Here is a 26,876-nt window from a genome sequence, read left to right as displayed (position 1 = left end):
GGGAATTTAAATGAATCCAACAACATGACACCAGAAATGAAAGAGGCTGGTTTCTTTCCAAGTGGAGCCCTTCACTGACCTTTACCCCCACATCCTGCACTCCAATGTGGTTTCTCTCAACAGGTTTTGCTTCTTTGCTGGACTCATCACTCGACTCATCCTCCTTGAGCCTGTGAGCCACCGACTGGGCTGTTTTCACCATGTTCTTCAGCTCATCTGGGTATGGTGTAGGGTAGCGCTTCAGGTTTCCCTCCTACAACAGTTTGAATACACAGAGTTTAAAATTAAAGCTGACCAAAAATGGTAACACGCTGAAATAAATAAGACTGCTTTCATGCTAGAGATGACAGGGTTAAGCAGAAATTACATCCCATTTTATAAGACCCCATCCCCGCAGAGGAGGAAACAAAGTGAAGATTTGTGTCCAAAAAAGCCCCTGCTGCTGCGGTAATTCGTGTCGCCACTGTTGTTTTTCCTTTTCCAATTATATAAGCAGTAACAAATGTGCAGCACTAACCCTCGGGGGCGTTTCTCTCTCATCTTTGTCCTCGTCACATTCGAAGGCCACCTGAGCTCGGTGCTTGCGTTGCTCCTCCCACAGAGTTGGATTAAAGCTCTCAGAGTCAGAGTTTGGAATGTCTGTGGGGAAAAATAAAAATGCCAGGCAGTGAATCAAAATTTGTCTTTTGAATTTTTTCCCCACCCAAATTAGGACTTTTTAATTCAACCTAAATCTGTCACATAATAAATGTGACCACAAGATGGCGCAAAGGAAACACGAGGAATGCCAATAAACTGAAGGGAGCTGTGGAGGAACTTGAAAATTGGGAGTTAACCCAAAAAACTCCAAAAAGAACCAAACAGGGCTGTTAAACCCTGGAACTGATGTTGCAATAAATTCCTTTTCTATGATGGCATCCAAAAATTCCAAGAGAATATTTTGCTACTATGTACTAAGTATGTACATGTATGTATGTACATACTTAGTATGAATACTCCACCGTAAACGCAAAGAAGCAAGTTTGTGGTTAATCGGTAATGAAAAAAGCATGAAAGATTCAACTCAGTCTCTCTGTTTCACCATAACTCCTGTACGACTTGCCTGAAACGAAGCAAGCAGACAATTAGACGCTGTGAAATATTTGTGAAGGTGTCAGTCAGTGTGGTTTTCCTGTTGTAAAAAGCTTACTGCTCTCGATTTAGCAATAGAGAGACTAAGTGTGAAGGTGTGTAGTAGAATTTTCTGATAAGAGATCCCATTTGACTAATTCTCTGACAACATCAGCTCAAAAGATTACACACACAACTGTAGCTCACTTGACAACACCCCACAGCGTGAAGTCACAGTGAACCCGCTGAGTCACCTGCTGTGTACTCTCCATATCAACAAGTTGTAAAACATGTTAACTGCAGTCAGGCTGTGAATACTTCCAGCTTCCAAGCAAAAGAAAAGGCTTGATCGGAAACAAGCCCTAGCTAATAAACACGGCAAATGGTGTAAAGCCCGCCACAGGGCCGTAACTGTTCAGGCTGTGACAGAAATCCCCGACGTCTCAAAAAAGACTTGTGACCATTTCAGTAGCTCAAGCACGCCGACCACGAACCACTAATTACTCTAAAGTAAAGATACAACACTGTCAGTGTGAGCCGTCTGCTGTAAAAGGAAACCAAACAAACAGGTGCTTGACAAGAAGACGATGGCTAGTGTTTCCCCTGCTTCAGTCTCAGATAACAAGGTCTTTTATAAAATATGCATTTAGGGATCCTTGTAGGTCATCAAACTTTGTGAGGGTAACACAATATAGTCTTCTTAACACCTAAGAATGTCCATGAGAATTTAGGGTTTATGTCAGTGCTAGTAGTACTTAGTCCTGATGCTGAAACCCAGGTGGGTGAGTGAAGTGTTTGATAGTCTGCCACTTACAGCTTGGAAATGTATATCAAACAAAGAGCAGTTACTCACATTCCTCAATCCTAATTTGCTGGGGGAACATGTAGTTGGTCAGCACTGTTTTCTGAGTCTCTGGATCTTCCTCTTTCTGGAGTGGGATCAGGGGTTTTGACTGTGTGGACAAAATATGGGGTTGAGTGCCATGTAAAATCAGCAGCTCTTTGACAAATACATGGGACATCAAAAACGTAAATATGGAAGAGAACACTTAACCGCAGGGGAAAATAACACATCACAAGATGGAGCCGTGATAAATTCAACCCGTCTTCCCCGAATTCTACACAGCTATTTCACGCCGACTTTCTTCACTTCTAATTTGCTTTCACATTACTTTAACACATCTGGGTGCCTCTTCCTGTCATCCATTTGTTGATGAGGCTGTTCTAAGCTTGCCTTAGGCCCCCGTCTGCATTGTTGCACCTGTCCAACTGCATCCATGTGTCTTAGTGTTGATGTAGCTGTTGCAGACTGCCTGTCTTCGCAGTGTCCTTGTTAGGAGTTATTTAGGTAGGAAAGTGATTGTGGAAAGATATAAGGACCACAAAATTTTAGAGATTTTATTCATTACAAATCAGACAGTTTATATAAGAGCAGGACAGCAGTGATGGATGCTGTGTGGATGACTCTACATCTTCTCTCTGCAGCATTCTCAAACAGCTGCAGTTTCCTGGGGACAATTTGTTAAGGCACCCAAACAGAACCTTGGGACAGTCTAGCCAGGAGAGGGGAAAAGGCATGAATAATTGATTTGAGAATGCAGTCAGAGTCAGACTGTAATTTGGAAATAAGCTGAACAAAAGCCAACACACTGAATCCACAGTGTCCCACAGAGTGTTCTCCATCCTTTCGTTGCCTCTGTATACTGACAATATGACCAGGTCAAGTATTCCTTTACAATAGAAAGTCACCCTGCTGTGACAAATTGGGATTATAAACCTTTTGCTCTCATGTGAGCCGACCAGACATTTCCTGTTAAGAAGTCCAAATTTCATGCACCTCAACTTGCCTGGTAATTTTGAACACCACTTTAATTCCGTCTGACTGCTGCAGTCTCGTCTTACAAATGCCCTCCTTGTCATTCAGATTTACACATTCAGTGGGCAAGGTTTCTTGTCTAGATTGCCACTCAAATAACCATTAAGGGGGCATTTTCTGAGAATCATTAGGATCCTTTTAAATTTGAAATACAGAATGACCCAAATGTGTTGATCAAGCAATACAGAGGTTCTTTATAATACAAGTGTTACTGGTGCTTCAACCTCTTTAGCTGTAAATGAACTTGTGCCAGAAACCTCTACTCTGTTTGAAAGACTGGTCATCCAATCTGACCTGCATTAGATCAGATGTCCTGGAAGTGGTTAGATGTACCTTCCTGCGAGCTACCGGGAAGGCTTCTTGATTTACAGCTGAATTTTTAGTGCGAGTCACAGACGCTCCTGCTATTGCTGTCCCCATCTGACACCTCTGAACCCAGAGGCCTTATTGTTTTATGCCTAATACTTGTGCAGCCTTACCTGATTTTCAGACAGCCACATTGCAGTCAGCTCAGTCAGTTTGGTGAAACTGTACGGAAGATTCTTCAACCTGAAGTAGAACAAAAAACAAAAAAAACAAAACTCAGTCACCAAAACGCTTAAAACTGCTTTCCTGGGCGAGTTAAAAAAAAAAGTCAATTTAATTCATTTTGTCAGGCAAATTTGATCTAAGCAGGCCGACTATAAAAGAGAAGCCTGGAAAATGTCCCTTTTTTCTTAAAAAGGAAACGATCAAGACCTTACCCTTTTTTCATTCTAATAAGCCTTCATCACAATACTGTAATCAGCAGGTACAATTTCAAACTCCACATTTGAAAATAAGCGTAAGACAAGACATTTGATTGCTTTTATTAACTGGTAGCTTTACATAGTGAAGGAATCACTGCTTTTAAAATGTCCTGGATTTAAAGTACGTAAAATTGATTATATATCATTTAATTTTATCAACTAATCTAACAACTGTTTTGTCAGTTATGTTGTGTAATTCTGATAAAATCTGGAACAAAATGTGTAGATTTCATAGTTAACATCTTGTTTAGTCTGAACAAAGTAAATAATTGCAAATAGATCTGATGCACAACAAAAAACAGAAGACTACAGCAATTGCGTGTTTGGATTTAGATAATATTTAAAATCAGGCCAGAGTTTCTAAAAAATACAAAAAAAATAAAAATACAACAAGCAGAGAAGGCTCACTTGTTGTTGCTGAGGTTGACGACTTTGAGCTTTTGCATGTCGCCCATCTCCTCGGGCAAAGACTCCAGCTTGTTGGAATGTAGAAACAGCACAGTTGCCCTCTTCCAGTTGCCCATCTGTGAAGCGAGCACACCAATGACTCTCACTGCAGACAGTGAACACACGGATTAAAATCTACAAACCGATGCGCACACTCACCTCGGGTGGAAGCTGGGCAAGGAAGTTGTGATCTGCAGCAAAGGTGCGCATATTGACACACTGGCCAATGGTGGCTGGCAACGCTTCAATCTCATTGAAACTGCAATCCAGCTCATCAATGCATGTCAGCCTGATGCAGAGAGACATGGCAAAAATCCACTTTAATGGCAGTTTTTTTGCAGTTAAATTGCCAAGAAGTTACCACCAGCAGCCAGACACTTACAAGCAAAGAAATACTGAACATGCTGCTGCAATGGAGAACACCAATACATTTTTTTTTTTTAATTTAATTTCGTTTTTGCTCATCTCTGATTGGACATCTGCATGTCCCCACACACCCACCCACACACACACACACACACACACACACACACACCAGTATAACTTGAGACCTATTTATTAAATACAGTAAACGTGTTTATCTAATTTATGTAAATTATATCAACGCGCGCAATCTGGGATTAGACTGTGTGTGACGTGGTGAATTTATTTCTGCGGTCCTTTGCACAGTCACATATCCTACACTGTTTGCAGAGACAGAAAATTAGGTTGAGATGGAAAGAAGGATGATATGGTAGGATCCCTGTCTGTGGTACATTATTGTTCCTACGTGCTACAATTTCTTGGCTCTCTGGTTGCAATATCAATTTGTTAACAGGTGAAAAAGCCATTAACACCACCAAGTGGGCAGGTACTAAATTAAGATCATCTTAGCTCTAAACTGCCACAGACAGTCATAACAGGGTGGGAAATATTTAAGAAGATTACCAAGAGCAACATCAACTCCAAAGGAACGGCCAATGGACAGGGCTTCAATAACAATATTAAGATTTGTAGCTAAGCAAGCTATTACTTACTAGAAAGCTCAGGATGGCTGAAGGATGTTAAGCAGACAGCCATGTAATGTCTAGGATGTTAGCACAAGATTCACTTGGAGTTTTGCTCTTTCTGAAAAAGCTCTTTCAGACGGCAGCTGCTGGGCTTCAAACACATGCAGAAGAAACTGAACACAGCGCTGCTACCACATTTAGGTGGCTCTTTTTGTTAAGCATACTAACATGCATCTGGTTTCATTGCTTACAACCGTCAGTGCATTCTGATCTCTTTAAATTCTTCACAGAGACTATTAAATAATGAACAGCTAAGTAACTAAATAAGAAAAGCTCTGATCAATGTTACTGTACAGTGACAGTGAAACACAAATAGACTGATGCAAATGCAAATCTCAAATATTTCATGGGACATCCTTTAAGCGGAATTTTGCTGAGTGAAAAATGTAAATGCACGCTGGGTTTCATATTAATGCAAAGCAGCCCCACGTCCAGAAAGCTCATATGCTACAGTACCATGAAACGCCACAAGGATCTGACGCCTGTCTACTAAAAATACACCAGGGAAACAAAAAAACCCCAGTGGACAAGTGGCGAAGTAAAACGAAACCAGCTACATATAAATGGGGGAGGAAATGAGCTTGCTTAAACTAAAACCCTTGCATGGGATTAAGTTAAACCATAGGCTTTGTCACATAATCTACGTCAAAGTACATAAGGCGGCACATTCTAACATAAGGGGCAATTGAGGGTGTTTGAAAACAGTAATAAAAAACTGCACAGATACAATTGTTTTTATCAGGTAATGTAGATTTGTCTTTCTCATGGATGTTGGAGGGGATGGATTAAAAAAATAAAAGCATGGATTAAATGGAACCTAATCTTTGTCAACTGTGTGTCAATGATTCAGAGTAGAAAGAGGATCAGCGTGTGGACCTGGCTCGGTACTCAGCAGCTGGCGACTGAGGGTTTACCTGTATACATTAGACAGAAAAACCTCTGAATAGTAACACAGGATTTCATATCATTACTGTCTATGAGGGTCATGAGACCAGTGTTTACCAGCAGCCCTTCCACACGAAAAGCGCTATACAAATACAGGCCATTTACCATTTTTACCATTTACACTGAAGCAAATGGATGAACTGTCCTTAAATCGCTATGGCAGATTCAAAGACTTGACATTCATAACCACTCTTTATAACCATAGCCATTACTAAGCTACCAATCATCAGCGCGAGACCAAAACAAACCGAGCAGGGGTTGCATTCTCTTTAATGGGGATATTTACTTTTTCCAGAAAAACGTTTTATCAGATCAATGGATTCCAGATATAAAAAAAACGACACAATAATCCACTGAGCTCAGGGTTTACTCTGCTGTTATCAAATCTATTGCTGTGATGCTCACCCTCCAATGGAATCTGGCAAGTACATCAGCTGATTTTCATCCACTTTCAGTGCAGTCAGTTTCTTCAGGTTGCCTTTAAAAAAAAAAGGAACAGAGAGCTAGGATCAGGAAGGCGTCGACAACAGCTCAGATCAGTTATTGACTATCACTTGCTGGTACGCAGGTACGCAGCAAAGAGGAAGATTCATTCATACTGTCAATACAGTAATGGCTATAGCAGTCGTCATCAACCATGATTTCAACAGCAGTGTTTGCATGAATTTAAAGGATTTTATTAGTCTTGTTTTTTGCAAAAGGGATGGGAGTAAGTATGCCATTCAAAATTATGACTGTCAATAAATATTATAAATGTAGCTTTACAATTTATTTCGAAAAATAGGCACCTATTTGTCAAAATTAACATTTGAAAAAGGGAAAAAAAGTAGCCAACACAATTGTCAGCTGTCTGTCACCCAGTCGCACAGAGAAGTTGTCGGGCTCTGCACTGCTGAGGGTTAATGGGGCAGCATCGCTGCCACTGACACGTTCTGTTTGGGAGATTTTCCTTCCTACTGTCGCCAACTATAATAATAATAATAATGGATTGGATTTATATAGCGCTTTTCAAGGCACCCAAAGCGCTTTACAATACCACTATTCATTCACTCTCGCATTCACACACTGGTGGAGGCAGCTACAGTTGTAGCCACAGCTGCCCTGGGGCAGACTGACAGAAGCGAGGCTGCCATATCGCGCCATCGGCCCCTCTGGCCACTTGCTTATAGGGGGTGATCTGACTGTTGGGGTTTCTCCCTATTATTGTAGGGTCTTTATCTTTATAAATAACCTTGAGGTGAATGTTGTTATGATTTGGTGCTATAGAAATAAAACTGAATTGAAATCGAATGGAATGGGGTTCATTGGTTTCATAGCAATTGGCAGCAACCCCCACCAAGTGGCGCATACATTTTCCAGATGGTTGCTAGCTGGTCTGTAGGTCTGTGCGACAGAGGCCTTAATGCTGAGTTAACTGTGTCCCTCATGGCTGGAAGAAAACTGCTGATCCAGGTTGCTTTTTTTAGGCTTGCCCAGAACATCTAATATAAGTCTACATTATTGTACTCAATGATTTTATTTTACAGAACTTTTAACCTCATGTTTAAATCATATTTACCTTTGTGAGCCAATGTGTGTCTTTACACTGGTTTAAAACCTGTGGAGTTTTGTTTTTTTACACAAATAACTTTATTCTTAATATGTATAATACTAAATATCAGTTTCTTAATTTTTGAGCAATTTATTTATTTTTACTGGTCACTTAACAACTTGTCACAAATGTAACCCAAATTGAATATGGTGTTTTATTTCTATTTGTCCACAAAGAAAAACAAAACGACGCAGTGAATCATAAATGAGTAAGCTGCATTGATATTGCTAAATGTTTCATACCCGTGACATTTGAATACATGAGTAATTGGAACCTAATTCATTAGAGATGAATAAGGGTTGGGTAAAAGCAATCCTGAGCTGTAGAAATATCTGAATAATTGTATTTCTTCTGTTACAGACATCACAATATGTTATGAGTATCTCACTGTGTACTTCACTACAGTTTTATATTGTTAGCATAATTTGGTTTCATCAAAAACCAAAAATAACACTGAATACTGAAAAATAAGTAAAAGGTTATTATGCAGCACATCAGTTTCATGCTCTGTTGCAATTATATATAGATCAGTTTCTATTAGAGAAAATGACACAGAAAAATAAAGTCTTGTGGTAGTACTGTCCCGTCGGCTCACACTGCAAGTGCTAAAAGAGACATAGAAAGAGACAAGAGAGGCTTTTTCACTGATGAAGGGCTTGGAAAGATTTAAAAGCTGGCAACAGCTAAAAGAGAGTTAAGGTGTTTCATAACAGGTCTTCTAATACGGTGTGTGTGTGTGTGTGTGTGTGTGTGTGTGTGTGTGTGTGTGTGTGTGTGTGTGTGTGTGTGTGTGTGTGAGACAGATCTTTACCGATGGAGCCTGGCAGCTGTGTGAGAGCATTGTTGGAGAGCAGAAGGTCCTGTAGATTCTCACAGCCGCGGATTTGTTCATCCACCATCTCCAAGTTGTTCTTCGACACGTCTAGATACACCAGTTGTTTTAGTGTCCCCAACATCTGCACAAAATAAAATAAAAAGTCACCCTTAATTTATGCAGCAGTATGAGATGCAAACTGTGGCAGTAAATTAAAATGATCACAAACAAGCAGTTAACTAACATTTTCTGCAGTGAAGTAAATAACTATATATGCAGACATGATATAATCCCACAGTGGGAGACAATATCACACTTATTTTAGGTTGAAAACACTGTTCTGCTAATAAAATGAGTAACACTTAATGGTTTGTTTCATACTCCACAGACGTCATGGCTTATAAAAGGCCAGATTGTGATTACAGCTGATGCTACTGAAATGCTGGCAGCAGAACTAATGCTTTAATTATGACCCACTTACAAACAAGCTGGTCATTTGGATGAAAGAAGAGCCTCATTTAACAAATCCTGACTGTCAACACACCGACATAAGAATTCATTCATAGCTGATTTTTTTCTGGGGGACATATGCAAACCCAAAACTATGCATTTTGTTGTGCGAGTTCATCCTACGACAGAATCGCGTTCAAAGCGCAGCCCTCTCTGCTGGTTTTAGAGAGCTCAAAGTCTGATGTAAACTGACTGCAGCTCGTTTTGATGAAGACTTGAGGAGACACACAGTTTTGGGGGGTTGGGGGAGAATCGAGGGAAATAATCTCAAGATGATGTGTTAAGACGCAGCAGTCACTGAACGGGAATATGAGCGTATATGATACCCCAGGTAAAAAGGTCAGTTTGTTCCCGTCCATCCACAGCTCCTTGAGTCCAGTCAGCCACTCCACCACCTCAGGCTGCACATGTAGAAAAGAGAAAGCACGTAGTTGTGAGCAAGCTAAAAAAAATGAATCACATTATCATGTATAAATGACGGTTCAGAGTGTAAGGAAAAGAAAAATTTCAACATATGTGCTTAAAAAACCAAAATAGGACAGGGAACAGATTAAGTAAGGACGAGGTGAGAGCCCCGAGCAGAGACAGACTGACTGAAAGATACTCACCACTTCAGTGAACTCATTACTCCCCAGGTCCAACCTCTCCAGCTGTGTGAGCTTCTGCATGCTTCTGCAGACACACAAGAAGGAAACATAAAAAACAAAACAACAAAAACACATGAATTTCATGGTTTACATATTAAAGAAGAAGAAAAAAAACAGCCATAAGAAAATTCCTCCTCTATGCCACTATCAGTCAGTTTTCATGCTGTTCGATTTGGAAAGCACACATGCTCCGCCTTCGCTCCTGTCACTGAATAATTTTATGTGGAAATAAATACCTTTTAGAGCTTAGGCGTGATAGAAATATGCTCTAAATAATGGAAAATGTGCCCTAAGCCTTGCTCCAAATTTTCTCTCACATTCAGGCCACGGGCTCACATTCTCCCCTACACTGTAAACACGCACTGCTTACAACACTGATTTAACTGACCACAGCACAACAGACAACTGGAGAGAAAATATTTTCATAGAGGCTTATTATTAGTGATTAAGAACAACTCTTTCCTCACAGATCGAATAACAAGACACCTTTGAGGACATTTGTCCTTTACTGCCAGCAGCAAAAAACAAAAACGTAGCACGTACACAGACACGCGCATGCGCAAATAAAAGCAAAATAAAAATAAAACATTTCCATTGACTGTCAATTTCACAATGTGAATATAAAAGTTGATTAAAAAGTATAATCCCAACCCTAAAGCAAATCAAGACACCGTGAAAACTGTGTTAGTGGAAATGTACTTGTGGGACAGAAATGATACCAAGGAACGAACAGCGTTTCTCCCCACACCACAAAAAACCCCACACCAAACCAAACAGCTAAAAAAGGGTGAGAAAGAGCTGTTTTGGCTAATCTAGAAAGTGAGTTCACCAGTTAAAAAAACAGCACTAAGGGGCTTATGACCCTGAGCGAGGAACACTGCAGCCTTCTTTAAAACACTTGGTTTATGCATGTGCTCAGTGTGTGTCTGTGCACCAGAGGAGAGAGATGGAGAATAGAGGCAGCAGCTTCTACATGAAAGCCCTGAGAAGACTTCTATTGCACCCCTTTGCACACATTGTTTACATCTCTGAAATGCTTGTGTGTTGCACTGGCAACGCTCCCGATCATTAGTCCCTTTCTTTGTCAGGCCTCCAGACTTTAACAGGTCTGGCCTCTGTCACATAAACACAGCCAGAAAAAAGGGATCCGCTCCGAGCTGTGGCACTGACTGTACTGCACTTTATACACCGGCTGGAACATCAGTCAGTGAAAAATAAATGCAAAAAATAATAATAATAAAGGGGAAATTATAAAAGGAAACTCAGACAGAGGGGGGAAGGGGAAAAAAAGGCAAGTATCGTTAAGCATGGTAAGATGGTAAAGCTAGTCAAGTGTGACAGAAATTAAAGAGAAACCAGGGAGACGGTGACTTCCCCCAAAAATCACCTGGAGCTTTCTCTAATATCTGTGGGACATTCAGTCTCACAGCACACTTCTCAAATAGCAAAAAGACCTTCACCACTGTCTCAGTAGAGGATTATAAAACCTGTCAGCGCAAGTGGCCAAGTAAAGGGGACTCTTATGTAACACAGTGGAATTTAATACTACAGTTAGAGGTTTAGAGAAAGAGTCTATGATTAAAACAAAGGATAAAGGACAGACATAGCAGGGGGTGCAAGAGGAAGAGGACAATGAGGAAGTAGGGATTAAAAAAAATAAAAAATAAATCTTGTCGCAGTTCATAAAGCGACTTAATTTCAGAGAGACTCTGCTTTTATTATTATTTTTAATTAAAATGAACATTCTTCATATTTCACATTTGGAAGGTTTGCTAAATAAAAACCACCTACTTTGGCAACATCTTTAACTGATTCTCCCTCAGCTCCAGGATTTGTAGCTTAGTCAACCTGCAAGCAGGAAAAAAAATCATTGTCATAATTAGTTGATTTTCCCCAAAAGGGATATTATGTGAAATGGCTTTTGAAGCTTAGCGGCCATGATTTTCTCAGCCGGCTTATCTTTCACTAAGCAGCTATGATGTGCAGTTACATGACAGCAAAAAAAGTCTGATGTAATCTTCTCTTGTATAGAACTAGTACTAAAAGGAAGAAATATAAAGATGGAATCAGCACCAGATCACATCACGTTTTCTGCATTCAGAAGGCTCAACACAAACTTTGTGTAACGCGCAAGTAATGAAAGTGATTAATAATCTGTGTAGCCTAACTATATATTGAAAAGTATAGTAAGTAAATGTTAAGAAGACAACATGATCATTTTAAATAAAGTGATAATTTTTTAAAGCTGTGTGTTTCTCCAGTATGACTTAAATGTAAATGCTAAAGAATTAATGGTAAGCCAGGTCTGAGAGATATAATAGTTCTGTGTATGCTCGCTGCATCACTTTTGTGCTGTTGACATGACATAAGTAGTACTTGGTCCTGGTGCCACACAGCACAAGTGTAGCCCACAGTATGAATCAAAATCACTTCTACTGGGTCATCTTATCGAGCTAGCATCATTTTGTGTTGCATTTCTGCGGTTGTTAATGACTTGACTGCATTTAGAAAATTCAAATGTCAGTATCATGACTCCATCAAGTCCAGCGTGTGACAAACCAGGGAAGAAACCGACCTGCCGAAGCTGGCTGGTAGGAACTCCAGAAAGGCATCGTTCAGGTAGAGCTGCGTCAGACTCAGAAGCTGAGTGAAGCCTTCAGGGAGCCTGATAACACATGCAAAGGCAAGAACGCGAATGAGAACACACAAGCAGCCTCGTAAGCCTCTGCAAGAACACTAGGAACCCAAACTTTATAGGGAACATTAAACTAAAATGTGTTAGGTGAGGGAAAGTCGAACTCACTTGGATATGGGATTCACACTGGCTTCTACAATTGCTAGGCCTTTGCAGTTCTTGATGTTCTCTGGAAAGTCCTGGATGCCTGGAGAGAAACAGAAGTCATCAAAAATTATCATCAGCAGGGCAGGAGTACGACTACAAAGCTACATCTGCTCAGTGTATCTCAGCTGCTTTGTTACTGCTGACACAAAATGAATAACTCCCATCAAATGAAAAAAAGATAAAACATAATGAAAGACATCTTATTTAACACAAATAAACAACCAGAAAGGTTCTCTGACTGAACAGAGTGTGATCGTGGTATAATAAGAGCAGCTCTGCACCTTTCTTCGCCCTTATTTTTTGTCTTCACTGAAAAGAGAGAAGAAAAGTGCAGAACTGCATGCGGTTACATAATAAAAGAGCAGGAAACAAAGAGCAAAAACAAAAATAGAAGGTGAGGGATCTATTTTGAAGTCTGCAACTTCTCACCAAACCTTCACAGCAAGGTGAGCATTGTGACCAAGTCTCACGGTTTATTTCCACCTACTTTCTTTTATGCCCACAACACTTAGGCTAAAGTGCTTTGTGTGGAAGGATAAGCTCCATTTAATGTAAACACGGGACATGAAGCTCCGGTTCATGAAAATGCCACTACATCCTTTAATGTCTGTTTAATCTAGGCTGCTTTTACACTCGTTTATAGTCCAAGTACCTTTTTAACCTCTCTGTTCCTGAAAGGGTTTTGCCGACTGTGCAGGTAGAGAAGCGTATGGACAGTCAGGCTATTTTCCCTAACTTTGGATCTGTACAACACTCATGGATTTAAAATGAAGCAGTCAAGATGCAAATCAATTTTTTGCATTCACCTTTAATAATTTACAGTCCTGTCTTTTACGCAGGCCAAAGTAATTGGACAAACTAGCATTATTATAAATATAATTATTATTACTTAAATGGGAATCTGTAGCAATCCTTTCCACAGACATCATTAAATGCTGCATGTCCTCCCTCGAGATGCTCTGCCAGGCTTTTGCTGCTTCTTTGTGAGTCTCTCTGCTTTCAGCTTTGCTTTCACTAAAAGGCATCTCAACTCAGCTGAGGTCATGTGAGTGACTCTGCCATTTAAGAACATTCCCTTTCATTGCCTTAAACAACTTTTGGGGTTTTGGGGTCATTATCCATCTGCACTGTAAAGCACCAGCCTTTTAGTCTTGCAGCTTTTCAGCACAGTGTAAGCTATAAGTTTTAAAAATCCATCCTGTTGCTTCAACAGTCACTTTATCTAGAAACACTAGTGAACCAGTTCCTCTGGCAAACATACAGTACATGCCATGTCATTTTGAAAGAGGATGTAGTATGAGCTCTTCCTTGCCTTTTGTATATGTTTTTTTTCTCTTAACATCTTCCTGGTACAAATTGGGTATACCAGAACTGGAAGGCCTTTTGTTTTCCTTTCAAATTACACTGACCACACCTTGGTCTAGTTAAGAGTTCATATGAATCAAAGGAGCTTGCAAAGAAAAGCGTCTGGACTTCTTTAAGTTACTTGAAGACGTTTCACCTCTCATCCGAGAAGCTTCTTCAGTTCTAAGGTCAAATGGTGCAGAGTCCCAGATATAAACCTAGTGGGAGTTTCCCCCCACAGGGGGACAAAAGGACCCCCTGATGATCCTCTAATTGCCTGAGCCAAGGTGTGAAACTGGGTGTGGGTCCCAATCAGCCAGAGTTTCGGGTGAGTTCATTGTGAAACCTGGCCCCACCTTATCATGCGAATTCCTGAGATCAGATGGCCCAGGATGTGAGTGGGTGTTAAGGCGTCTGGGAAGGGATCTCAAAACTGGATTACAGATGGCAGAGAGTTGGTGTCGTAAACCACCGCCTCTGTTCAAAGATGGTCGCTCACAGTGGACATAGATGGCTTCTTTCACTCCTCTTTCAAACCATCTGTCCTCTCTGTCCAAAATGTGAGCATTCCTCGCTGCACTGTACAGCATGCTGTACAGTGCAGCGAGGAATGCCCAGACCTCTACATTGGAGAGACCAAACAGCCACTTCACAAGCGCATGGCACAACACAGAAGAGCCACCTCCACAGGACAAGACTCAGCAGTCCATCTGCATTTTAAGGATAAAGGACACTCTTTCGAGGATGCCAATGTTCAAATTTTGGACAGAGAGGACAGATGGTTTGAAAGAGGAGTGAAAGAAGCCATCTATGTCCACTGTGAGCGACCATCTTTGAACAGAGGCGGTGGTTTACGACACCAACTCTCTGCCATCTGTAATCCAGTTTTGAGATCCCTTCCCAGACGCCTTAACGCCCACTCACATCCTGGGCCATCTGATCTCAGGAATTCGCATGATAAGGTGGGGCCAGGTTTCACAATGAACTCACCCGAAACTCGGGCTGATTGGGACCCACACCCAGTTTCACACCTTGGCTCAGGCGATTAGAGGATCATCAGGGGGTCCTTTTGTCCCTCTGTGGGGGGTTACTCCCACTAGGTTATATCTGGGACTCTCCACCATTTGACCTTAGAACTGAAGAAGCTTCTCGGATGAGAGGTGAAACGTCTTCAAGTAACTTAAAGAAGTCCAGACGCTTTTCTTTGCAAGCTCCTTTGACTACGATGACCTGGATGACTGAGAACCTTCACAGACAGTTCATATGAATAGCTACCAAATGCAAAGTCAAACCCCAGAGTCAGCTCCAGATTTATTTTAAACAATGAGGAAACAATCGGGAACCACACCTGCTGATGGAGCAGCTTACTATTCAAATGTCCAACTACTTCTGAGCTGCAAGTAATGAAGAGACCGTTTAAAAATGGGTGTAATTACCAGCCAGTTAATGCAATTTTCACTTACATTCACACTTGCTGGGGATTTATGTTTTGGTGGGGAATCTGTGCACATAACCTCTGTTACATCCTAACTAGAAATATAACTACACAATGACTGATTACTGCTGTGCATTTATTGGCTTTTTCTTGGCAGTTTTTGAATTTATTAGTGATCGAGTGATGACCATTGCCTCAATATAGGGAGGAAAAATAATAACACCGATCTAAGGACCTATAAACATCAGCAAATTCCTAGAGGGAGACTGCTGAAACTTTTGTAATGGATATTAGTGAATGTACTAAGAAACGGAAAAACAAGAAGGACAAATATGTTTGCCCCCCAAAACCCCACCGCAACAAAGTGTCCAAGGAGGGAAAAAATATAATTGTCCAGCACAAGCATAAATACTGGCAACAACGTCTGCCACTTACTAGGTTACATTGTAGCCACTGCAGGATTCCCCACAGAAGTCTAAATCACGCCTTGTGGTCAGTTTTGAAACACTAATTAACCCAAATCCATTCATGTCTTTGGACTGTGGGAGGAAGCTGGTACCCAGAGGAGACAGGGAGACATGGACATGTAAACTCCACACAGACTGGTTTAGAACTCAGGACCTTCTTATTGTGAGGCACTAGTGCTAACACCACCATGGAGCTCACACACACATGAGTGTGGGTGGCCATCTGTCTCTCTGTTAATTGGCTGACAGCTTGACAACCTGTCCAGGGTTGTCAAGCTGTCCTTCCCCACCTCTCACCCTATAACAGCTGGGATAGGCTCCAGCCCCGCTTCAATGGATAAATGTAGAAAGTGAATGGACAATTAATGCAATATTTTTGTTACATTCTTTGAATTAAAACTGGAAGTCATCCATTATGTTTTTTAAAAACTGTCAGAGTTATTTTGTTGTTGTTCATTTGTCCTTGTTTAATATCATACTTTTTAATTTTTCTACTGCATGGTACTGGTTTTCTTTCAATTTACAAAAGTCTACTTTACAAATAATGATTGTGATACGGAGGCTAAAACTGTGTCAATTTATTGCAGATGTATTTGATATAAAAACTGAATATACATTTTGTTGTTTTTTTTTTTAAAAAGGCAGAAATTATTTAAACAGCAGAGTCATCTGACTGATTCGGTGTGCAGCCTCACACACTTTGTTCTGCACCTGTTTTTTGTTCTAAATGTCACCCTAGAAGAGCACCAAGTGTGTCTGTGGAAAGCTTTCATGAAACAGGCAACATTTAAAGGGCTTCAAGTACAAAGCCCTGTCATGTTCAACAGTGCAAATGTTTAATATCAAAGCAGTAAATGTTAAACTTTGACAAATGCCGCTGCTTCCGACTCTACAAAACAGTTGACAATTCACCCTGTAGATATTTTGTTACAGTGTGTGTGTGTGAGAGAACCAGCTCAAAGAAGCTTTATATCGCCCTTTCAGTTTTTTCCATTTCACTTGAGAGAGAGTTTCTAGCTGCTTGCAGGTCTGGGCTTGTCCACTTGCTCTATTGATCGGTTTTTTGAGTCATGTTGTGACGTAAACACAGCAAATTAAACATGCTGTGGCATTTCGCCTTGTCTCATCTTTGAAAAAGCAAATCTAAACAAGGTATTAATGCGTTCATATATTTTCTTGCCGTCATGACAACAAAAAGACAGTTTCAACGTTTGAAATTTCAAAGGAAAGTTTTCAGGCTTTAAAGCAAAAAGGTTCTACAAAGGAATCATCCTGCTTACTGTTTTTGCTGACATCAAGCTCCCTGAGATTGATGAGGTTTGCGATCGCTGCTGGCAACACTGCCAGGTCGTTATCTGGCATGCTCAGTCGGTTGAGTAACTGGCAGTTAAACAGTTGCTTGTAGAATGAGGAGGGGGGGAAAAAAGAAATTATAAACACCATGTGGTTTAACATGTGGTTCACCTATACAGTCTCATGAGAAATGTACAAATGTCCCGACTTTTAATAAAGCTCAACTGTATCCCTCAAAGACTCCTAGCAACAAAGATGTACAAACACTGAAGGTTTCTATACATCACAATGCATGCCTTACTTTAGGCAGCTCCTCGATCTGGTTGGCATCGAGGTAGAGTTCTTGCAGGGTCTTCTCGAAGTTAAAGATCTCCTTAGGAACAGTCTCCAGGCTGCAGTGGGAGTAGTCCAGCGATGTTACGATCTCCTCCTCGCCCCGCAAGCAGCGGCATGGTACCAGACGAACAAACAGGCTCCGCTTGGACATCCTGAGGCACTATGGAGGGAAAATGGAGAGATATGAAGAAGGAGACTAGGACGATAAGGAGGCAGACTGGTGACTAGTGCTACTTTCACATTTCACTTCCTGTGTAACACAAGGATGTTGACATTTGATCAACTTTAATGAAATGGAAATGATTAAAATCGCACATTTAATTTGAATAAGTATGACAACAAAAAAGCAGCATCAGCCCGTAGAGTAACAATCAAGACTTAAATAGATTAGAAAAATGGATGTGAAACAACGGTCATGTTTAGCTTCTGGTGCGACTTCCACAAATCACTCAGATCATCATAAAAGGGAAAATTCAACATTTGTCAACCTTTGCTCTCACATTTAAATCCAATATGACTATTAGTCATTATTGTTTCTCACAGTTTCTAATAAAGCACAGAAGTAGGAGGAAGTAGTACCCATTTGATTTACAATTCTGTTTCTTTCAATAGCCACGGGGCTGCCGGCTATGTTTACTTTTGGTCGTCTTACTTTAGTCTGCGATATCGGATAAATTTAACCTCCCCGGAAAGCTGTAGGAGGCTGTCTCTTGCTAGTCTGTAAATCTCATCTCCACATCTGAGGAGGAGGGTAAAACTGTCACAATGGACAAGGCAAACAAACACTGGAATTTAAATGGAAATACTTGTTACTAGAGAATTACACTTAAAAATAATAATGCAGCCCAAAATCTGTCCCAAAGCACAGTACACTGTCTGGTGTGTAACGGCTCTCCAGGCACTTTTGCAGACGGACCTCTCAAAGCAGTTGGCAAGCTGCATCATGCACACTCAATACTATTATTTCTTCCAAGGGAATGGGCTGCCAGTTTTTTCCTCAAATTTGCATACACTGCACATAATCACTGCCAGTCACACAGATTTTTACTGAACAAAAATAACTTTTATTTTAGGTCTTCAGTAAATATCCTGGAAAAGACGGACTCTTTCTGTTTACCATTTGGGAAAAGCCAATTTTCACATCTAACTTTCCATAAATATGCCAAATGTGATGCTGTTCAATGAAGTGGAGGATATAAATTCAAAAAGTAAGCCATGAGTCAGCCATTATTTTGGAAATCCTTGTCCTTGACTGGTTTCATGCAAAGCTCTCTACACCAAAATAAACTGATATCGATAAGACAGAAAATCTTTTCTGCTCTCAATGTGGATGAACAGATTAAAAGGTGGATAGGAGGGGTGTTGTTAAGCACTGCTGGAAATTAAATGCATGTTTTCTATAGATCAAATCTACACAATTTTTCATCAAAGTGCAGTACACACTATTGAATGTGACTTTGGTCAACAGGGGCTTTGTTTGGACCATGCAGAGACTGCGACTTTCCCTCCCCCTTAATCTTAATCTGAGTATTGTCATAGAAAATCATCTCAGAATACTTCATCCGCTCTGTATCTTGTCTGGCTGACAGAGCCGCCGAAGTGTGGTAGACTTTAAATTTTCGTTGCATGCTTTATGTGGGTGAGAGCAAGTATTTCCGTTAGACTTTGCTACCAACAGCAAAAGCATACTTATTTTAGGGGTGATATTGGGCCAATAAAAAGTAAAACACAGACCTCTTTTTCTAGAAAGTGCAAAGTAGTAGAGACGGCAGTATGATCTACTTGTTTGCCACAGCTTTTGTGACAATTCAGTCCACAATTGTCCCAAATGCAGAACCAGTCAGCTATTCTTCCATTTCCCACTCATTAATAATGGCTGCATGTATGCACTCACCCACACTCACATGAAGTATGCACATGTAAAAGGCTGTCAGCCTCCCACACAATCTTCTCTATGGAAGAGGCCAGCTCATGTATAAGTACTTAGAGTAATCTGGGCCATCAGCAGAGGAGACGACAGAGGGCCTGCCTCCATTCAACCCAAGCAAGAAGAAATAAACACATGTATGATGCATGCTATTAAGAGTGGTCAGAGAGGGAGGAGGGAATGCAGCATGAATTAACAGAGAAGGTGTAGTAATTATGAGTTAATGTAAGGTATGCAAAAAACAAACAAAAAGGTCAGGCAATCAGTGAGACTTTTTACTTAATACCGGTATTTACAGTATTTGAATTTATGACAACATACCTGAAAAACTTTGTTTTGTATCTTAAACAAAACCTTTTTTTTTTTAATGGATCCTGAGTGTTAGTCATCAGAGCCGAAGAGCTGTACTGCCACGTAAAAACAGTTTTTTTAAATAACACTATTATTCAAGGTGGTGCGCTGCTTCGATGTGAAGACGAACAGAAATGGACAAGATATGCTGCACTGCAGGGCTGGCTGGCCCAAAGAGTAATCTGGAAAGCAGCACACTAATGAGAACCGTACTGTCTACAACAGATCGGTTTATCCACTGACCTACATGTTACGGGACAGATGACTGACCACACTCACCCAACTTCAGTCGATCAGGAGCTTTTGACTTAACTAAGAAAATTCAAGACATGCAACGGAGATTTCCAGACATGTTAAGCTCTTGGCTGACTGACATTTTCTTTCTTAGCCTACTTATTTCGGCAAAGTATTTACTTGAACCATCGTGCTAGTAAGTGCTTAGGCTGATGGGACGGAAAAGGTTAAAAAGTAAAAAAAAAAAAACCAAAAAACTTAAAAAAAAAAAACAACACTAGCTATATTTATTCATAGATTTTCAAACTGTGTGGGTGTGTGTGAATAGTCAGCATGTGACTTTGCAGGCACACTTTCTGTGTAACAGTAAATGAAACAATCTAGAGGGCAAGCCAGTCACAGAATCCCACTTAGTTCTCCCACTCAGAGCCAAAAAAAAAAAAAAAAAACCCCACTTCCCTGTCACAACCCTTTCCCTGCAACTTAAGTGCCTCCCGGGTCAGTGGTGTTGCTATAGATACTACAGTGAATTGTAGAAGCAGCTCTCAGACATAAAAAGTCATTCACAAAACACACAGCTGAACTCACTTATTAACTGCGTATGTGGAACGCGTCTCACTAATAAAATACAGAAACGGCTGTACAGAAAGAGGTCTATGCAAGAGAACTGTACAATGAAACTGTGAAAATGGCACATTTTCAGTTTTTACCATCCATTTCATGCCAGAAATATCTGTGTGAATTCTGTAAAAGGTCACCAAGGTCTTCCACTGTGGCCAACAAGTATTCAATGGCCAACTTCTAGTTTATCCAGTAGTAGCAGTAGTTTGCTTTAGTGACTAATAAGTCCCAATTGAAAATAATTGGGGTAATTGCCCATCAAATGCTTTCCGCAGAAAGGATTTATACTCTCTGAGGTAACCAGCAGTTAAGCTCAGATATAGTACCCACACTGTAGTAACTTGTGCTCAGTCACCAAAACAAAGACAGACGAACTTTTCTCACCTCCATGGCATGCTCTGTTCATTTTTTGTCCTCTGTCAAATTAGCATCTCTACCCATTTTACAAACTGAGCAGCTCACTTCAAACTTTGAGGCACAGCTACATTATGTGCCAGTCAGCCCAAAAGCTGTCTTTGAATCATTGCTTAAGGATCGTGAGCATTAATGTAATCCTTAACTTCATTTCAATATTAACACTGTAGTGTTGAAAATGAAACTGCAAAACATCTGATGAGTTTATTCTGAAATTCAGACTGTTCCTGTTGTGACATAAAGGCTATTCTGCAAAACACTGCCAGAAAGCTGAACGTCACCCAACTGTATGTACGGAAATACGGTTCTCACAGAAATGCGTAACTAGCTTTAACAGGAATAAAAAGAGAAATAGGCTGACAAGTACATCACACTCTAAGATTGGGAAACAGAGGCTTCACAGCTCAGCTAGTACACAGTATGGGATGAAATCTTCATTCTTTTCACACAGAAACAACAAGAACACTCTCACAAGTTTTCTAAGAAAAATGATTTGATGATGGACATTTTGAAATCATTATCATAACCAAAGATGCTGATGCTCAAGACTCAATGAGTCATCTTCACTACTTTGTTACTCAGCAAACCTCACTCAGTACGCGTCTATGGAAAACAACCTAGGGCCAATCATGGAAGCTCCACTCCTGCCACGCCTACAGGAACACAAACACAATGGCAGCTGAAACGGAGGTTGTGCACCTGCACTTAGATATTCTATTGAAAACATAATTAGAAAATAAAGCATTTATGATTTATAATTCACGTACTAACTTTCAACTTTCACTCGGACCAATTCTCATCATTTTATATTTTTCCAAAAAGGTTTTTCTTTCTTTTCATTTAAGTGAAGCAATGCTTTTTGAGCTTTTAAAGCCCTTAGTCATTGTTTGAGTTTCTAGAGAAATTAAACAACAATAGGAAATCAAATTAATTGTAAGCACATCAACTCTCAAAATAGACACAGAAGGTATTGTTGATGCACCTTCGTGTGCATTTGTAAGTACCGTGGGTTAAATTGAAGTGCAAGTATAGTGTTTGACGGCAGCAAACGGCTTGTGTTATTTATAGTACATGTCTGGTTGATATGGCAGAATGTGATTAGTATGGGGTAGCTCTTGCCTTATGAAAGGAGCTTTTGATCCAGATTGCAGGGAACTGTTACATGATTTCTGAGCCACAGCTGAAATTTTACATTAGAGATTATGACGACAGAAACAATACAGCAGCGAGGAAAAGAGGCACATAATGACCCGCAGACCCCATGGGATACATTTGAACTGCTTCTCACTGTGATGGAAAAGGAAAGGGAAAAAGTAACTTCCTTAATTTGGGGAGGAGTGCTAGTCATTTATAGATGTGTTTCTAAAATGCCACTTTAACTCCTTTTAAAACTGAATCTTATTCTTTACCATTCGATTTGTCAGTGGAAAAACAAAGTGCAGAACGCAAGTTGCGAGATTTACACAATGCTTATTTTCCCAAATGTCAAGTTGCACAACCTTTAAAAGAACTACAATCCTTGTATATTTCAACATGAACAAGCACATACTAGCATGAGACAAATTGTGGTGAAATTCAACTTCAGTATTCAAACCACACTTAAAACATTTCTACATCTGTAGACTAAATGCAGACTACTCGGATTTGTAGTCATGATCTCATGCTTGTATAAATATAGACACATAAACAAGATGATCACTAATATTGATATTTACAACACCATCAAAGAAAAATTTTTAGTTCACAATTTTTGCAAAATACGGTGAAACTTGATCTAAGATCTAGCAAGACTCCTTTCAATTTTAATTCTGTAAACCCCAAACCTCTGTTAGCTGTAAATTTGAAATTACAATGAACTTATATTATGAAGTACAGCTGAGATTAAAGTTGGTACGGTAAAACTGTGTTCTTTACTGAAGAAACACCACAATAAAATCCCTCGAGATTTCCTTTCCTCAGGCCACCTCATTAACAACATTACATTTAAATCCAGCAGGCACAACAGGAGAAGTGTTGCTTGTCAATAATGCAGATAGATGTTGAGTTAAGACAGGGGTGTCAAACTCAAATACACAGTGGGCCAAAATTCAAAACTGGAACAAAGTCGCAGGCTAACGTTAATATTTATTGAAAAAAAATCTTCCTCTAGATATAAGAATGAATCTTTTCTTATGGACTCAAACAAGTTTTGCTGAAAAACTGAATATGGAACAAGCAAAGCTTAATACTAAACAATATATATATTAGCTGTATAATACCAGTAGGCCAGCTCTAATAGTAATTTGGTATGGCTTCGCGGGCCAAATTTGGCCCGCGGGCCAGAGTTTGACACCTATGAGTTAAGACAACAAAAATCAAGCTGCTGACTAAGACACACAGTCAAGTTTTTCTACCCCACATATTCTTAATCCAAGAAAAAGTGTACTTTTTTTCCCCCAAATCACAAAACAACAACAGACTAGAAATACAGCTGAGACAGGTAGAAAGGTAAGCCTGTTGTCAGTATCTGTAGCAGCTAAGTGGAACCTGAACTTCCAGTTTTGCTCCCTCTTTGCTTTTGGTTCTCACCAGCGATCTTAGGTCTCAGTGGTCTTGCGTGACAACTGAAAACAAAACCGTGATTGTTTTCTTTGAATTTCTGGTGAAATGAGGCAGTGCAACCTGATCTCCAACAAAGAGCTTTTACAACATCTTCCCAATTTTCTCCTCTAAACAGATTGGCTCTGACAGAATACACTCATACTAACGAGAAGCATATCAATCTCAACACTTGCATGCGCCCAACAAAAACTCCTCAAAATTAGAATACTGGAAGGCTTTGGAAATGTAACAGTCCATTATCACTGCTAAACATGCTGAAGCTCTAGAAGGAAAACACTCAATGGGAACACTTAGCTGTGAATCAGCTGTTAAACAACGTGCTTATAGTAAACGACACAAAACTGCTCAAGAAAACTAAAGAATTTAAATATATGTAATGACTGCAGTGGACAAAAATCTGCACAAACTCAGGCCATTATTTGCTTCAACCATCCCAACAATTTGCACTATTGACTAACAACACACTGTTTAAATATGCAATCCTCCCACATGCTATGTTACACAGCTATATGCCTCCACCCCAGCTAAGTCCACTAGGATATTTACTCAGAAAGCATTTAAGTTGATTTTAATGGGTGTCATTCTGGGATGGCAAATCCCTTCAAGTTTCATCCTCATTTAGTGCCCCGTGTGTCGATTTAAGTTTATTTATTTTATTTTTTTAAATGACACATACACGCACGCAAAAAAATACTTTAAATATACAAATGGAGATGAAATTAAGGCTACCTCAAGTACAACTCATTTATTCAGACACTGAGAACTAAAGAGATGGCGGGATCTCCAGAAGAATGATGACAATCAGGGAAAAGGTAACTCGCGTCCAAAGATGGTGTCTTCTCTGCCTTACACAGGGGAGAAGCATGTTCAGAAACTTGCCTTCTGTGTAAGCTACTAACAATCTGTCCTACAATTTGCTTTTTTTCCACTTTAAATGTTAGAATGTCAAGTAGTGTGTCTCAATTCCTCCCTCATTTCATTATATTTTGCTTGGAAAATTGAAAACGGTGCAGTGACTTTTTGAAATGTGCTTTCATACATTAGAATACAATATCTAAGGCGAAAACAATTCTAACAATGTTGTTTGGTATGACCACCTTTGTTTAACTCTTTCCTGTCATTTCTTTAGTAGTCTTCAGGAATAGTCCTCCAGTGTCCAAAGCTTCTCTCAGATGTGAGCTGGGTTTTGTTCTGTTCAGATTATCCCACGTTGCTTTAATACAGTTGATGTTTGGGCTCTTGGGAGGCCAATCCATGACTAAAAAAAGTGTTTGATTGTGTGTTTTTAGACCCAGGTATGGTTTCACTGCATTAGCAGGTTGTTTGACATATCATCATCATGATTATTGCGCTTCCAAGTCTTTAAAAATTTATAACAATACACAAAATGTATGAAGATGTTTTAGAATTAAACAATGACAAGTCCTAAAATCTTATTGCCCCTGAGAAGATATTCAGTGTAGTTTAGTATGAAGCCGTTGTGTAGAAAGTAATACAATTTGTTGCCAACGGAGTGTAAAAGTGATCAAATAAATACAGCAAATCCCAGACTTCTTGAAGTTGTGTGCATGGTGTTTTTGCCAGACAACTTTGTTGTTTACCCTCCCATTTTTTCTGGGACACTCATCAGGTGATGTCATACAGTCTTAAGATATGGCTTAACTGTGCAACTGAAAGAACTGGAAGGCGTGGCATCACTTAGGTGTGGGCACATGAAGAACACAAGAGTTATAAATAAATGAATGAAAGGAGACGGTATGACCGGAATTTGAAAATGTGTTTTCATATATAAGCTGAGATCTTTAAGGAGATTAAAAGACAACAAATGAGAAAATGGACACTCTTTTACACCATCTCTCCTTTAAAAGTGTCCTCTACAGAGGACTGTAATTCTGCTCTGACAGAGTACAAGATGAAACATGATGTGGCCATGTATCAGCAAATCAACAACAACCCCGGATAGAGCATCTGAATGATAAGCAATAGTAATTGAGTAGCTAACATCACAAGTCTTTTTTTTCTTTTTAAATGTGTATTTTCGTTTGTTTCTTCATGTTGTTGTAGCTGTATTATTTTAACAAGTTCAAAATATGGACATGTTACATTACAATCTAACAATTCTTGAGTTATGCAAGTTGCAAAATCAGAACAAAAGCCACAACCTTTTAAGAACTACCTTGTTGTGTCTTTGGAAGCCACTTCCTGGCAACATAAAGACTGACAACATTTCTGCTGAGATGTGCAACAACGTGGGTATCCTGTGAGATGGGTTCACCACAGTCGTTAATTGACGTCAGGTTTCTATTTCACCGTATACGCAATACCAGCCCACGGAGTGCAAGATTTCCTAGTGAGCGCCATTTGCAAAAGTTCTACAGCAGACTTGTCTAATACAATAAGTAAACTAAAACTACAAAGTGTTTTAACTGCAGCTAACTGTTACTGTTAAAATGAGAACAAAGACTATTTCTGAGTCACATCTGTATACTAGTACACAAATGTAATAAAGTAAAAAAAATAGTTAAATACAGCTTATTCTTAAGCATCACCTGCATGACATTCCATCTAATTGCTTGTAATTGTTATTTTTTTAACATATTATTTTTGTATCCCCACTTATTACTTGATACCCCATTTCTACAATACACATAATGTCTGAGAGGTCTAACCCCAAGCAAAGAAACCAGAATGAGAAGAAGCACTTTCTAGATCATCTCTCCTTTTAATGTTTGCTCTACTGGAGCCTATAACTCTGTTAAAAACAATTACAGGATCATTTATGATGTGGCTGTGTCACAAATCAGCAAAAACTACTCAATTTTAAGACCAGAAAGAGATTAGCAAAGAGCTGCAAGATAAAAAGGTCCACCGCTGACCTGCTTAAAGGTTTTGCCTAGATGGCTGCATAAATGTAATACAATCCAAACTGGACAACAGAGGTAATTCTTTCCTGTGCACAGCATGTGAAAACTCTTACAAAGATCAATGCATTTGCATGTGAAGATAATCCTTATGGTTATAAATAGCTGCCTGCTCCAACATCCTGTCTGCCGGTAAGTATTTAATTAAATATGATATCCAGCTAAATATGAACCTTTGAGATCCTTTGCACAGAGGAAATACTGATACAAACTCTCTTGACAACAACAACAAAAAAAACAAACCTATGCATGTTCGTCTTTTTCTTCATGCAAAATACACTTAACGCAAGTCAAATGTACATTTTAAAAATTG

At 39.7% G+C, this 26,876-nt stretch overlaps 1 protein-coding gene across 6 annotated transcripts in view; it reads right to left on the bottom strand.

The window, feature by feature from the left end:
• Positions 1-26,876, bottom strand: part of erbin (erbb2 interacting protein) — a 50,515-nt gene that overhangs the window by 8,951 nt on the left and 14,688 nt on the right. For all 6 annotated transcript variants that reach the window (XR_015130433.1, XM_086301368.1, XM_086301364.1 and 3 more), the window contains exons 2-16: positions 17,460-17,654; positions 17,146-17,263; positions 12,581-12,659; positions 12,353-12,442; positions 11,569-11,625; positions 9,739-9,802; positions 9,457-9,531; positions 8,618-8,762; positions 6,621-6,693; positions 4,381-4,510; positions 4,183-4,298; positions 3,466-3,535; positions 1,964-2,063; positions 518-639; positions 80-253 (exon numbers count right to left, since the gene is read on the bottom strand). Coding sequence is in view for 5 of the 6 variants with exons in the window: in XM_086301368.1 (XP_086157494.1) it covers positions 80-253; positions 518-639; positions 1,964-2,063; positions 3,466-3,535; positions 4,183-4,298; positions 4,381-4,510; positions 6,621-6,693; positions 8,618-8,762; positions 9,457-9,531; positions 9,739-9,802; positions 11,569-11,625; positions 12,353-12,442; positions 12,581-12,659; positions 17,146-17,263; positions 17,460-17,645 (1,599 nt within the window). In the remaining variant the exon portion in view is untranslated. The remainder of the gene's footprint in view (positions 1-79; positions 254-517; positions 640-1,963; positions 2,064-3,465; positions 3,536-4,182; positions 4,299-4,380; positions 4,511-6,620; positions 6,694-8,617; positions 8,763-9,456; positions 9,532-9,738; positions 9,803-11,568; positions 11,626-12,352; positions 12,443-12,580; positions 12,660-17,145; positions 17,264-17,459; positions 17,655-26,876) is intronic.

The sequence above is a fragment of the Aulonocara sp. 'chitande type north' Nkhata Bay genome, linkage group LG7 (genome assembly GCF_057382095.1).
Source record: "Aulonocara sp. 'chitande type north' Nkhata Bay isolate Kocher_YH1m ecotype deep benthic linkage group LG7, A_spYH_male_GT1.1, whole genome shotgun sequence".
Lineage (NCBI taxonomy): Eukaryota > Metazoa > Chordata > Actinopteri > Cichliformes > Cichlidae > Aulonocara > Aulonocara sp. 'chitande type north' Nkhata Bay.
The sequence above is the reverse complement of the archived record's forward strand: the minus strand, read 5'-3'. Positions and strand labels throughout refer to the sequence as shown.